The 16471-nt window shown below is 35.9% G+C and overlaps 1 protein-coding gene across 5 annotated transcripts in view; it reads left to right on the top strand.

Moving 5' to 3' along the window:
- Positions 1 to 16471, top strand: part of LOC138707757 (dnaJ homolog subfamily C member 5-like) — a 114856-nt gene that overhangs the window by 30101 nt on the left and 68284 nt on the right. For all 5 annotated transcript variants that reach the window (XR_011334356.1, XR_011334354.1, XR_011334355.1 and 2 more), the window contains exon 4: positions 849 to 980. Coding sequence is in view for 2 of the 5 variants with exons in the window: in XM_069837621.1 (XP_069693722.1) it covers positions 849 to 980 (132 nt within the window). In the remaining 3 variants the exon portion in view is untranslated. The remainder of the gene's footprint in view (positions 1 to 848; positions 981 to 16471) is intronic.

The raw sequence follows: 16471 nt of genomic DNA, 5'->3' as shown, positions 1-16471 counted from the left end.
ATCGATGCCCAGCCCCGGAACAATTTTTCACCAGAACATTTTAGGTGTGTAAATACATAGTATGGTGTATGACCTACATGCATCAGCAAGCGTTGCTAAGTTTCATAAACAGGTATCTGAACGATTTTATAACTATGTACTTAATATAATATTGGCTTCTGCAATTTTGTATAATGTGGAAACTTGTCCAGTTTGAAAAATAATTTCAGTCACTTAAGATTTAGCTCTGAGCACGTGCGAGTGCGTGTACATACATACATACATACATACATACATACATACATACATACATACATACATACATACATACATACATACATATACAGATTGTTTCTGTGCAGACTGGTCCCAGTTAGTTTTGTTCCATCAGTTTATATGACGGTGGTATGGAGTGCCCATCCCGAGGAAACTAAGTGGTGGGAAGTGGAGTGGGACTAGTTTGCATAGAGAAATGTGGGTGGACCTGTTTGTATGCCAGCGTATGACCACCTGCATCCTGCCAATGAATTTTGTTAGGTAGAGGCTGGAATGGTACCTACCTGTCTGCATAGGAATTTTCTCTTACCACCAAAATAATAATACTACTCGAACTTGATATATTTATTATCTGTAGATTATGTTTAGATATTTGAATTGGATGTAAACCTATTATATACAGTTATATATTATTATTATTATTATTATTATTATTATTATTATTATTATTATTATTATTATTATTATTATTATTATTCACTCGCCTTAATACAGAACTACATGTATAGTGCAGAAGTGAAGTTGATACAGTTTGTTAGATTGTGCTGAGATGCTTTAGTGGGATGTAAGCTTACATAAATTTCAACTTTCAGGCACTGATCGTGTTCTGTGGCATCATCACTGGCTGCTACTTTTGCTGCTGTTGCTGCTGTTTCTGCAACTTCTGTTGTGGCAAGTGCAAGCCTCGACAGCCAGAGGAAACGGGAGATTACCACACCTTACATGTACGTCTGGGACATGCACAAAGCAATGAATGTTGAGTATATATGAGAGGTTGATTTTTTACCTATTACCTTGCACCTCCTGATTTTCTGTTGTTTTATATTTGAGTGGCTCCTTTTCATGTGCTACAGAATTGTAAACTCTCCTGGGTTTTATCTCTCTGTACTAGTAAGAAATCCCATAGTGTTTACGGCACTGTTTCTTCTATGTTTCTTTCTTTTCTTCTTTTTTTTTTTCTGATGTTAACATCTGTAGTGTTGATAGCAAGTTGAATTGTGCAAACTCGTAATTTGCATATTCAGACACAGTTTACTAATGGAATTGGCTATTATGTTGCAACATTAAGAAACCACATGATGAAATCGGTGGAAGAATGATTTAGTAACAAGTACGTTTTATGTATATACTTCTTAAATCATTGTTCTTCTGTGAATAATATGCATGTTTTCATCAAATCTTGCTTGTAATGGGATAACAGCCATACTACTGTTTACCTCTCTTTGTTACTCTTTTTCTGTTTGTTTGTTTATTTATTTATTATTTGACGTACATTTTGCTTTTCATGCCAAAATCCTGGGCTTAAATTCTTGATAAAGTTGGAATTTTTGTATGCTCTGCATGGATGAAAATTGTATTGAGACAGATTTTCTTCATATTCTCTTGTTTTCGCTGATATCTTTCTGTCAATACCCCATAATCTTTTTGGGATTTCATGAAGAAATGAATTGCTTGTCAACCTATATAGCATATCCTATGGCTTTTAGTGGATGCTTCTTACATGTTCAGCTTTGAGGGTTACATTTATACTTCAGTCTGTTATTTTGTCTGAGTTTGTAAATTTTTCTTTGCTATGCTTTTATTTCTCTGAAAATTGTTTTGAGAACCACTTTTTCGTGTCGTAATATCTGTACCTCAGAGTGAAGTGGATGGAAGTCACAAAAACATAACTTTTCAGGAAAAAAAAAAAAAAAAAAAAAAACGCAAGTACAGGGTGACCCAGTGGGATATGACGGTTTTTATTGCCTTGTTGTGGGATATTTAAGTGGAATTGAAAGATGACGCTTATACAGGAAAATTCTACAACACTGCAATTTACAAATCTGTAATTATTTCTTAAATATTACATTTTTTAAGTAGCCTCCATGACATTCTACACACTCTTGCAATCTGTGCTGGAAGCTCATCATAACTCGCTGCAATAAACCAGCATCAATTGCTCTAATTTCATATTGGATGTTTTCTTTTAACTGCATAGTGGTGCGTGGCTTATTGCAGTACACCTTACTTTTTAAAAACCCCCATAGAAAATAATCGGATGCTGTGAGATCAGGAGATCGTGGCGGCCAGGCTATGTCTCCAAACCTTGAAATTATGCGTCCAGGAAACATGACTTGCAGACAGTTCATTGTTTCACGAGCAGTGTGCGCTGTGGCACCATCCTGTTGGAACCATAACTCAGCATCCTCCATATCGGGCAGTTCCAGTATTGTCAGCATTGCTTGGTATTGCTGTGCATTGATGGTCACAGACTGGCCACGTTCTTCAAAAAAATATGGGCCGATAATACCGAAGGCAGAAACGCCTCACCACATTGTAACCTTGGGGCTATGCAATGATTTTTTGTGCACTGCCTCTGGTTGGCTGTCACTCCAGTACCGGAAATTCTGTTTGTTAACTGCTCCAGGCAGGTGAAAGTGTGCCTCGTCCGACAAAATTAGTTTGTTAAGCATGCCTGGATCTGCATTCAAGATTGCAAGAAACTGTCTGCAAAATGCCAACCGAGCAGGTTTATCAGCATCATGCACACAATTCACCATTTGAATTTTATACGGGTGGAATTTTAGGTCCTCGTGCAGAATACGGCAAATGCTTGTGCGCGATAAATTCAATGCAACTGCCTGCCACCTTGCAGAACGCTGTGGACTTCTGATCACTGCTTCCCGTACTCTCTCGATGTTTTCCGGCATGCAGACTCTTCTTGCACTACCAACGAACTCATTATGCAGACTGCCGGTCTCATTAAATTTACGCAACCACTCTTCCATGCCGTGGGACATTAAAATGAAGTTGAAATCGTCTTTGGACGTGCGTGATGGATTTTGACTCTATAAATGCAGTCACTTTGAAGACACGTTCTGCCACCATCCAGTTCGCCATAATGTCGTGAAGTACACTGAAAATCAAAAATGCATGTTATGAAGGTTACATAGCAACCAATTGTGTTTCCCCCACACAAAACCGCTAGAAACGGCAGTGTTCTAAAAACCGTCATATCCCACTGGGTCACTCTGTATATGAAGAGCAATTGTCCTTCCATCCTTTGACATCTGAATTTAAAGAGAATACGGATTTTGTGCACTTCCATCATTTTCCAGCTGATAGAGGAAGAAATTCTGATCAAAATTATGTGCTTATCTCAAAATCAGTAAAATTGGACTTCCAGCCTTTTTGTTCTGAGGTACAGATATATACACTGCATTATTGAAGACGCATACTTTTGGTTCCTTCTTTCTGAACGATTCTGAGGAGATGTGTGTATGTCTGTTTGAAGTGATATGTAATTTTGCCTGTGGATGAGCACTAGACATGTGCATGACTGATATCTCTCGCATTTGATTGGGTGCTGGTTTCTTGATCTTGAGTTTTTGGAATCAAATTAAAAAAAAAAAAACAATACTCATATAGTTTGTTGCCTACTGTATTTGAATCACATTGCCGTTTTTATGAACAAATTCTATAATTTATTAGTACGTTATTTGAAGCACACATGTACTCAATGTTAGAAGTGTTTTCCTCGCTTTTCTTAATATAGCTTTGTGTTACTTGTTATTTATACAGCTTGATTCAGGGATTTTGGCCCTTGCAAATGTAAGTAGATAGACTAAGAGCGAGTTATTCATCACTACTGGCGAGCTGGGTTGCACAGGTCAGGCCACACAGTCATAACACCTAACACTTATCATGTTGCGGTACACTCTGTCTTAAAACACTATATTCTTCCACACATCCCATTACTAACCACTATTTCTGTTAAACAACGTCATATGACTTATATTTTCTTGATATGAGTGTCGTTCAGCTACGAGCATAAATATTATTTTCATTCTTTCCTTTTGCTCTTCCCTCCTGTGCACGTTTATGATTAAATTTCTTTCTTATGACGCAACACACAGCTCACTCACTAACCAAACGAGCAAGGACAAGGGCCAATAACGTTGAGTCGAGCTGTAATTCATTAGGACTCGAAATACCGACAGTGGATTCTTCTGAGAATATAAGACAAAGTTCCAAGAGATAGCAGAATTTATTAATATCATTATGCTATGTGTGTGTGGTCCACTCATCTTTCGATACAGTGTTTCAATTCTAATAAAACCAGGTAGAGACATATTTCATCATCGTCATCTATATATTTATGTAACGAATTTGAGATAGTGGGCGCCAAATTCTGGGGAGAAATATTCATTGTAGAATGGGAAATTTTTGTTGCTGATAAACGAAATTGTGAATAACTTTATGAATATGACTTTTTCAAAAAGTGAAGAATAAAATTGCACAGTAAAATCTCTGTGAAAGGACTATCTACTTTTCTGCAGTAAATTGGTTCTTAAGAAGGGTGTTGCTTAGTAGGAGGACTATAGTATTTTTTTTTTTTAGTTTGGGACCTTCAAAATACTGCAAAATATGTCGTGTAACAAGTTATTAACTTTCGTTATTATTTTATATTACAGATACTGTGCTCTCAATTATTATTAATCATTTCGTGTGAATTAATTGTTAATACGTAGGTTTTTTTTTTTTTTTTTTTTTTTGCACATTGTTTTTTACTATTTCATTTTCCAAACTGTCCATCAATATGTTATTACTGGTTTTCCATTCATGCAATCATATATTTTGGCAGATCAACATCATCATCATAATTTTTCACTGGGATCACTGGATTTCTATACGAGAAAATAAAAAGATGATACAATACATGAAACATGCCAAAGAATGCTTTAATTTTTTAGGTTTAGTACAATAAAATTATCACTTTACATACCAAAAATTTATTCACAGACCAATGTTTCCAGTTTATGTTCAGATCCTCGTAACACTCTAGGTTCTCATCTCCCAGCACAGATGCTGCATCAATCAATTCCAGCCTTTCAACAAGGACTTAGACTTTTTGTATCTTCTGGCAGCATTGATTCTTGTTCAGATGGTCAAGGAAATCTGAGTGACTGAAATTTTACTAGTACAAAGTACTGTCCATGGCATCATTTACAGAAATTTCCATCGCCAATTCTCAAGCATTTGACAATTCATTCATTTTTGCTATTACTGAATGTAGAGATCTCTTCTTTTAGCCCATTTTGAAAGCTTGTATAATGTCTTGATCTAGACTTTGCAGGTTTGCTGTCATGTTGGTTTATATTTTTAAGTTGTACTTGATGAATATGACAAGGGAAAGAACTTTTCTTTTCTGTTTACCCATTTTCTTGTCAACATCAGATAGCCTACCCATCTTTAAAAAATTTCTTCTGTTGATCGAGCTCTTTTTTGACCTGTCAAGATAATCTATTTTTGTTCGACTTGTGTTCTGTAAGCATTTGTTTGAAAGAACTTGCCAAACACTAAGGTGGTTCCAACAGACCACGGCCCTTCAGCCCAGATAACACCGAACCCAATGACGCCAGCCATGAAAGCCTTCATTCCGAGACTAAGGTGGTTCTTTTTCACATTCTCCATTGATACAGAAAGTGATTGTTAAGCATTGCTTCGAAATTTTCAGACTTGTCATTCCGTGAAGAAAAAAGAAAAAACACATTTAATGCGTGTTGTAGATGTGTCTCGGAACATATCCTTCAACTAATGAAAGCAGCTAATCCTTCGAGTCCTCGCATATTGCACCATTCATTTAGACTGCCTCACTGCGGATAGAGCAGTAAATGATATTGTGATGCACTGTAAAGTGTTCCAGACAACTGTTATGTGGAGAGAAGTCATCATTATCCTATCTCCTTGGCAAATTCGAGTTCTTTTCTTTCATTAATGATTAAATTAATTTGAATTTCTTTGGACTTGCACTTTTAAATTGTTCCAGCATTAAGATGTGTACATCGCCAAAATTTTCCTGCCATTTTCTTTTTACATTATAGGTCACATTTGATGTTCATTCATTAAGCATATTATATTTTGATTTTAAAATCGCATTAATTTTAATCTTTGAATTCTTTTGTTTGTTTTCTTTCTAAAATTTCACTTTCATATTCATAAATAACTGAAACTCTATCTTCAAAATTTAAGACAACTTTTTCTACTGCACATTTTTCAACTGTTCACTGATGAACACATGTAATTAAACTATGGAGATCACACTCGTTCAGCTATTAATTTATACTTACAGTAATCCTTTTCAGCCAATCAATGAGGCATTATGGAGCATGTCTATTCCTTGCCGATTTTGCAAAACACTTTCACTCTGTTCTGTCCATGACAGATCTCTCCAGTTGTCATCCCACATCTCCAGGCATTTTTTCACGATCTCATCCTATCATTTACTCATTGGTCTTCCCAGAGGTCTTTTTCAATTGGAAGTAATAGTATTATCGAATTGTTATGGGACCCAGGAATTAGGAATTTCCTTCACCAATTCTTCCACTTTTGGGGATGGTTTGCAGTCATACATTATATTACAGTGTTAAAGTTCTTAATACAGGGTGCGGCATTTAACGTTTCCCATTTTAAGTTGGCGATTCTGTTCACATTGTTGGTAAAACATGTTTGCAAACACAGGGATTCGGTGTAGCAAAGCCTTGGATTTAGTTGGCCACATCCCAACACAGGGATTCGGTGTAGCAAAGCCTTTAGTTAACCATGGAACGTTGGCCGGTGCAACAGCGCATTTTCTGTGTTGAGCAGTTTGTTTCAACCAAGTCAATTGTTGCCGTCCAGCGCGAGTTTAGGCGGATTTTTGGTGATAATCAACGTGGAGTTGTACCATCACGAAAGATAATCAGTGTGTGGGGCATCAGTGGCGTGAAACAGGATCGGTTCAAAACAAAGCTCTAGTTCGTCAGAAAACAGCGCGGACACCTGATAATGTCGAACGTGTGAGAACGGCTCTGCAGAGAAGTCCGTATCGTTCCGTGCGGCGTCATTCCCGGATCATGAATTTGTCGGACAGAAGTGTGCGAAGAATATTACACAATGATTTGCACTTCCATCCATATAAACTCCAGGTCGCACAAAAATTAACAGTAGTAAACAAAGCCCTGTGCGTCCAGTGTTGTCAGAGAATGCTGCAATTGTTTAACACTCACAATAACTTTCACAGCTGCCTGATAATGAGTGACGAAGCAAATTTCTGTCTCAGTGGTTATGTAAACAAGCAGAACTTTCGTTATTGGGCCCCACAAAATCCACGTGAAATCTTTGAACGACCACTACACAGTCCTAAGGTCGTAGTCTGGTGTGCAGTTGCAGCAGAGGGTATCATTGGTCCTTACTTTTTCGAGGACGATAATGGTGCTGCGGTGACTGTGAATTCTGAGCGTTACAACATAATGTTGACAATTTTTTTCCTGCCTGAGTTGAGACGCCGTAACTGGAACATTCAGTGCCTGTGGTTTCAACAGGATGGAGCCACATCCTATACAGCACGTGTTTCAATGAACACACTTCGTGCTGCTTTCCCTGGGCGACTTATCTCCAGATTAGGTGACATTCAGTGGCCCTCTGTTTCCCCTGATCTCACTGCACCAGACTTCTTTTTGTGGGGGTATCTTAAGAGTAAGGTCTACGGTCGTATCCTTCATGACATTGAGGACCTTAAAACCGCGATTTGTGAAGAAATTGCTGATGTTACACCTGAAACATTGCGACGAGTAATGGCCGGTGTGCAGGGAAGATTGCAACAATGCATTGACGCCAATGGAGGACATCTTAAAGACATTGGGCCGATTGCAGAAACGATGACCGATTTTAAGTCTTAGACACTGTTTAACTAAACTACGTCTAAGTTATGTACGAATTTCCGTTGCTTAAACAATGTTCAGCCGGTGTTTAGTAAGATACCGTTTTAGTTGCAGTTTTAGCTGAGAAGGAGAAGTATGGAGTATCTTGCATTTAGAGTCTTTGCCGATCAACAATGGCGGAGCCAATGGAAAAGTTTCATTAACGCGGGCGCCAAATGGAAATCAGCTGATTCACAACAGGCATAATGGCGAAACGTGTTTCGAACTTTTCAAAGGAAGAAAAGACCTTGTTGTCGGACATTGTAAGAAATTACGATGTTGTAGAAAATAAGTCCTACAACAGTGAAACTTTGGAGAAGAAGAAGGCGGCATGGAGGAAAATAACAGAAAGCGAAAGCTTGCTTCTTTATGTCTCAAAAGGATTACTACAATCAAGCAAAAGATTGCGACGTAGAGGAGGCCGTCGAAGTAGAAATAAATATCTCCGGAACCGTCTCAACACACCAATATAATTAACGTGCTCCATTGAATTTACACTGATACACTCGTTCCTTGTGTGAGATTGAGGTTAAACAGTGTTCTAGACGGTGTTTAAACATCGACTGCTAAACATCGGTTTTAGACATCGTCTACTATTAAACATCGTCTTCGCAACGTGGCAGCCATACTTAGAAGTTGTTTAACCTTAAACATTGTCTAAATATTGTTTCTGCAATCGACCCATTATTTTCAAAACATAAGATGTACTGTAATTCTAAGATTATAATAATTGTAAACTGATTAATTTCTTGTAATTTACTTGTAAACTAAATAAGTTTTGGGGGTTTGAAAATAGGAAACGTTAAATGCTGCACCCTGTATATTGAACTCGTGACTGCCTTGAGTCATGTACTGTATCTGCTCTCTGTTCATAAACTAGAATACATAGAATGGATTCCAGGGATAACAACGATAAAATTAGCTCATGCAATTCTTTAACATTCTTTGATCCCTTGTCATTCAGTATTTTCAGAGTTTTAAAAATCAGACAAACCACTTGCATTGATGTTGCATTTTACTTCAGCCACTAATATTAAAACTATTACAGAAGTACATAATGACTTTACAGTTCTGGTCGCTAAAAAGGAGTTAAAGTAAGAAAAGAACTGATTGAAGGTCAAGGAGAGGCATGGGTCTTTTAATAGAATCTCGAATTGTATGAAGTTATGTATTTTAAAATCAGTTCCTAGAAATATTTGTCTTTAATTTGGGTGATCTCTTAATAGGAATGGTCTTTAAGAAAGATTTTATTGTAATTTTACTTGGACAAGTGAAATTTTAAGCACTTATATTTAATTGTATTTACACACTACTACTATGTCAAAATGTCCAAATTTCACATTATATCAATGGCTAAGAAGTAATGTCTCATATCTACAAAAATGATCATTTTGTTTAACAATACTACTACAGTGGGGTTAGTTGGGGATGCTTGGGATTTTGTTTGGAGCTGGCCTTGCTATCAATGTGTTGGTTACTGCAAGGAACGCGCACGCGTCTCCAACATTGTTAGACCTACAATCCTACTGTTACAATGCTTAAAAGTTACAGTACTTACCAGGCTCACATTTTTTGCTCAAAATGTCCTCCATTTACTGCAACACACATTTGACATCTTTTTATGAAATTTGCAATTACTCTCGCAAGTTTTTCAATCTTTCACCAATCTAGTCAAATTTCTCTTCCAACAGAACACTGCATTCTCTTTTTGGCCTTTCGTTGTTTACTGAATCTGTCTGCATAAACTTCTTATAAAGTCTTCTTATTGTACTGGCAGCTCAAACAGGTCTCTGTGGAAACTTTTCCCGAAATTTGTGTCATGTCGTAGCAAAAGATTTCCATTGTATGTGTTGTATAGATAAGTACGTTCGCTTAATGAATAAATCATTACAACAGTAGCCTACACAGGACACCACTTTAACTTAAACGTTTAATATATATTATTTTAATGTACCGAAGTACATATGATATTTCCATGCAGATATTCTGCGTCATCATACGATGAAAGAGTAATGGAACGGAGAAAAATTCTCTACGGTGCCGGGATTTGAACCCGGGTTTTCAGCTCTACGTGCTGATGCTTTATCCACTAAGCCACACCGGATACAACCCCGGCGTCTGATAGAATCGTCTCAGATTAAGCTCCAACTCTTGGGTTCCCTCTAGTGGCCGCCCTCTGCACTACGTCATAGCATCAGCACGTAGAGCTGAAAACCTGGGTTCAAATCCCGGCGCCGGAGAGAATTTTTCTCCGTTCCATTACTCTTTCATCGTTAAACTTTTAAGATTACAACTTTTACCGCCAGCTTACTTCTCACAACACAACCAAAGTGAAACTGTAGTGTCACTCATTGCTTGCGCATCGAGACTGCAGATGCATTATTCCCGGTGATCATGCCATCATCTTGGCGAGGAATGGCTCTTGCAAAACCAGGGTGTCCCTAAATAACCTCACTGTATTTAGGTTAACTACATTATAATTATGTTCACAAAATTGGATAGGTGACAAATATAGTAGAAGATCTTGCAAAACAGAAAGATATATATTTTTTTTTTTTTTTTAGAAAAAAGAATTAAATAGTCGTTTTTTTCACCTGCAAATTTTCAGATACAAAGTTTCACTTCTTAGCCATCGGTATATGTATCACTGTCTGAGGTTAAATTGTGGCAAATATTACACACATGTTAGTTCCGAATTTTTTACAATGATGGAGGTAAACATAACTTAGGGCAAGGCAATTTTTAATACATAAAATAAGTAATAAAATGGCCACTTGAAAGAGAATGTTTGCCATCTTGTTAGAAATAACTACATCTAGATAGGAAAAATGTGAATATTAAATAAAATTAATATGCTTATCCATAGAACATGTGAATCTCGCTTCTGTTCAGCATTTCAAAGAAAAGTAGACTTTGACTTCTTCTCGGACTATGTTATATATAGGTTATACAAAAAATTTGGGTTTTACTGTGTCATACTTGGATATCATCATTCACCTTGGGAATTTCTGTGGTTACTTCAAGGAGTGTTCGACGTAGGAATCTCATGAGTATTTCCTTGTTTTCTGCACTGGTGCTAAAGATAGCCGTGAATTATGGTCATTGATCAAATAATGGGAAGTAACCAAAAAAAAAAAAAAAAACCAGACTCGTCGCTGTTCATATTCACTACAAATTCCATTTCACTCATTTGGATTGTTAGGGTTTCCAGAATGCAAAGCTGATGCTCTAGCTATTTGACTAATTTCGCGCCCCATAGAATGTGCTATTGTATTTCACGAATCTATGTACAGATTACCATTAATCTCTGCCTTAAAATGCTTTGTTGGATTTCAACACGTAATTGGTTATGATGACGTTTTTTTTTAGTTTGGTATGCATGTGTTGAAATTTAATAACTATGAAGTTCGGAAATACACACGCCATCGTCAGAGTTGTATCACTTCAGACCTTCAAAATTCTTCTAAATTGTGACCCCATTATGCTTGGTAACTGTAAATGGTTGGTCCAGATGGACCCAAAGAGTAGATGTACCTTTCAAATCTCGAGTCCCTGGAGTGAAATGAGTAATTCTGAAATATTGGAAAAATTGAATTTCGGTATATTCTTGTAATTTCAAAATCTTCATCACATAAATGCTGTTCTACTAATTATGTCTACGTAAAAACAGTATAAGTGAGTGGAACTTCAGGCTCCCAGCTTAAAAAAATTAACTTTATTTGTCAATTACACATATTGACTATTTTAGCTGAAATATTCTACGGTAGTTATTTACAAGTGTAAAAATTACATTTTATTTTGTGAGTAGGAATGTGTGCAAAATGGGGCAATAGACCGAGTGAATCAAGCCCTTTGATTAAAATGAAATCATTTTTAACATGTGTACCGTACACTATTTTTAGACAGTCATTTGTTCATACTGCTACAGAGACAACTCTCATGACTTCCCCACTTCACTCAATATATTACAACCAAGTGGTGTTAGAGCTCAGTAGTAGAGCACTGAACTGCTGATAGGTTCCCGGTTCTCCTCTAATTCTTTATAATTAAATTTAATTCTTAATTGTTTCTTACAGTTATAAATAATATAGATGTTCAAGTAATTTTATTTAATTTGGATACATTTATTAGCTGAAAAGTCATTTTTAAAGTAGGTCTGCATTTGTTTGAACTGCTTTATTGATCAGTTGTGATTGCTGCTGTGTGACAACTGGTGGGAAATAATTGACAGTCAATGCAAACATTTGAAAGTCAGTGTCGAAATTACTTCCCTCATGCTATGTTATAATAGTTCATTTTTACACACTACTTGTCTAATGTTAAAAGATCTACTTTTAGGAATGGCTGTCTAAAAAGGAATTTAACATTGATAAAATTTAAGATTCGCAAATTTTCAAATATTTATGCTATACTTGTGTGTTTTTCACTTTATAGAAATGGCATTTGGTTAAATTGATATGAAAGTTTGATCACTATAGCTAGCATTCACTGTAGTTCAGTAATATAGCTCTGCATGTGTACATATTACATTGTTGATTTTAAAATCTCTACTAAAATTTTTCATCTAGTATTTCTTCCCAGCTTCCTTCTAAAGACATATTGTTTTGTTTACAAGTCTTTTATCATTGGCATGATATACAATTTTTTTTCTCCCAGCATGAATAATGTGTCTTTAATACACACTGCATTAATTTGTCATTTAGTTAAATGTCATAAAATAAAAAATTTGTATTTTTATTATTAGTTTTCATATTGTGATTTTGTCTTCAGACTTAGTACTTCGTACTTGTGATTTACTTAGTTACTGGTATATTCAATGTTGTGTACAATTTAATAGCATACATGTTTAATGTTGAATTGATTGTAAGAAATTACTAATTTCTTAACATGGTGTTGGATAATAATTTGCTCACTAATCAAGAAACTGTTTCGTCTCTTATTTTAAATGCTAATATAATTATTAAATGGATAGAAGATTTTAAGCATCCTCTTCTAGAATCAACTGTGCTTCTTTTATGCTTGTCCTTATATTCATGGTTCTTGAAGCTTCTGTGGCTGATATCACATTATTTTCTTTCAGGCTTGCTTCTCATCACAAGAGATTTATTTGCTAGTATTTTCGGGTATTATATAAAATTATGCATGACGTAGTGAATATACTTTTTTATAATTTAATAGTTGTTGTTACTTGGTTGTGGTAAATCTGAAAATTTAAAGAAATGTAATATTTCCTGTGTTAATTATAGTAATATGAAAAATTATTAAACGTGGTGATATTAAGATTTTTAAGGTATTCACAAATTGGATGTAAAACTTTAAAGCCCAACTAAGCTGCTTCCCCACACAATTTTGAATATGGTATTTAGTAAATTCCCATATCTAATAACATCTACAAAATTTTTTTCACTCTAGTTATATTTTAACTTCAGAAAGTATGATAAAACCATTCATGTTAGAATATCAAGAAATGAAATGTTTATTGGAGCCCATGAAATAACTTTGCAAATTACAAATTTATTTATCCTTGGTTCTGATAAGGTTACCATACTCATTGTTATATCTCAGGATCATAAGTTCATACCCAGACAAGAGTGATAGATTTTTAAGAATGTTAAATACTTTTCATAGCTTTCTTCAGAAAGAAATAAGTCGAGGATACCTTATCTTGGATTTATGATGTAAAAGTCCCAGTTTCTGAATAAGTAAGATCCAGGAAACATTTATGTATGTATTTTCCCCCACCAATATCAAGAGTAGTTGTTTAGTCAACTGTCCGAAGACAGGTCTGAACCTCGTAAGTAACACTATAAGGCATCACTCATGAGGCAACTAATTCAGGAGATAATAGGATAGGGTGGCCAGTTCCTTTCCCTCTCCATTGCATACATCGCTGACTAGTAACACATTAGTGTCAAGAGTATACATTGATATTATCCCTGTCAATATTGTTATTGGGAGTAATTAAGTTTGCATTATAGGTACCCAATCTTAAAAATTTAATTGAACCATAGAAATGTAGAATCCAAGAAGGTATAATAAGTGGCGATATCTGGAAGTAGTGAAAAATCTACTAAATCTCTGTACAGATTATTCGCAGTTTGAGAAATACCACCATATCTTGCTCAATTTTACTTGTGTTTTCTCATTATGGGGATTAAAATTTATTCTTGCACAATTTCTTGCATTTTTTAAAAATCATAACCCATTGTTACTTGCAATTCATGTTTGTAAATATTACGCAATTTTTTTTTCTATTTTCTGAAGATCCAGTAATAGAATTGCTGAAATTAAGTTCCATACATGACAGGAAAAAAATAATTCACAATTTTTTTAAGTTACACAAAAAAAAAAAGACAACTACTTTGCAATTTTTTTTTTCTTATACTTATGATAGGTAACTGTTCGTCATTCATCCATATGAAGCCAGTTATGTAAACCAATTTACCAATGGTCATTGCTCAGAATGTGCTATCAGAGTCTGGTTTACTTTACACATGCAAAGAAATGAGCTGATGATAGAGATTCGTTGGGATTTAACAGAGGAACCGGAGCTTCCGGAGAAAAATTCCTTTATGTTACCTAGACAATAGGCTTGCCCAACACAAGTTGTTTCTTGATTTCTAATTTCAATAATTCTAACATACCATTAAGTGTAATATTTAAGAAAAATATCATTTAAATGTCGTCCTAACCAACATTATATGTTCGTAATTCATGCTATCGTCACTCATGTTACGTAATTGCAGATTTTAAATAGGCTCTTGTATAATACCAACAATATATTTTTATAGCTATGATTGAAGATACGGATGAATACTAAGAGGACTAAACAATTTAAGAGGTAGATGTATTATTAACACGTCTATGAAAAAAAAAAATGTATTATTTTTGTAATTCACGTTGTGTGGCACATGGTTCTATTTAACTCCCATTATAAACAGAATGGACAAGTAATATTCAAGTCTAAACATGTCATAACTTAAGTGTTCGCGTAGGCTTCCGCGGCTGGTGTACATGATGTGTGGATAAGCTTCAGGGCTTCTACTGCGTTGTCTTGGTGTTATTGGCTGACGTTTCGACCGCTGTGTTGTGGCCATCTTCAGAGCAGTTGTTGGATAAGGAAATAGTCTGCCAGTACTTATATATATATAGTATAGATGGGGGGGGGGGGTACTTGCTGTGATAGGTCGTAGTTTCTCCTTCTGGCATCTGATTGGTCCTACGTACGTCCTATGTACATATGTACGCGGCGCCCCCCCCCTTCATCCGGACAACAGGCACGGTATCAAGATCACTCTTTCGGACCTTATGAGGGCCAGTATTTAATATGAATACTCCCCTTCATACAGACCTCAACCGGATTGGACCACATAGGACCAATCAGATGCCAGAAGGAGAACCTACGACCTATCACAGCAAGTAATCCCCCCCCATCGAGACTACTATATATATAAGTACTGGCAGACTATTTCCTTATCCAACAACTGCTCTGAAGATGGCCACAACACAGCGGTCGAAACGTCAGCCAATAACACCAAGACAACGTGGTAGAAGCCCTGAAGCTTATCCACACACCATGTCATAATTTACTTTAGGCCACTATTTCTCTGTTTATAACAATATGTATATAATATAAATCTCCGAACCAGACAGTTTTGCACATTGAAAGAGGTGTAGCAAGCACTAATAATCATCGAACTAACTCGTGGGAAAATACAAGAATAACGCATTTCCAGAAGAAAATATATTAATGTTGAGATAGTTAATTTCATGTACTCTAAGGAAGTATGAAAATTTCAGACGAAATAACAGTTTTAAAGTTCACTGATTTTGTCCTTAATTTCGTGGAATGACCCATATGTTTCTGGCAATAAAGCAGCAGGAACATTTTTTCGACCACTTTAATTTTTTTTAGTATTGCAGTTATGAATATAGATATTCTCTCTCCTTCCTTTTCGTCTTCATGACTTCTAAGCACGACACATTTAGTCATAAACAGGAAATTCTAGGACTATTCAGTCCTCTGACATATAGCTCAATTATTTTTGTTTCCTCTATCTCCTCTTGGTCTTCCAAAGTGTCATCATCCATCAAGTCCATTGTGTAGAGCAATTATGGGTAGTCTTTTATTTTTCATCCATTCAAATGCTGAAGCCAGTAACTGTAAGTCCACCGCTGTGGAGTAATGGTTAGCATGCCTGACTGTGAAACGAGCAGACCCAGGTTTAAATCCTGGTTGGGACAAGTTACCTGGTTGAGGTTTTTTCTGGGCTGCTCAACCCATTAAGAGCAAATGCTGAGTAACTTTCTATGCTGAACCCTGGATTCATTTCGCTGGCATTATCACCTTAATCTTGCTAGATAATCTTAGCAGTTGATAAAGCGTCGTAAAGTGACCAATAAAAAAAAATGGTATATCGCCTGTTTCTTAGACTTTTAGTTTTTCTCTTATATCCGTATTTCTTTGGTCCAAATGAATTAATCCTAAAAGCAAT

Source organism: Periplaneta americana, chromosome 10, assembly GCF_040183065.1.
Source record: "Periplaneta americana isolate PAMFEO1 chromosome 10, P.americana_PAMFEO1_priV1, whole genome shotgun sequence".
Taxonomy (NCBI): domain Eukaryota; kingdom Metazoa; phylum Arthropoda; class Insecta; order Blattodea; family Blattidae; genus Periplaneta; species Periplaneta americana.
This window is presented reverse-complemented; position numbering and strand designations above follow the sequence as displayed.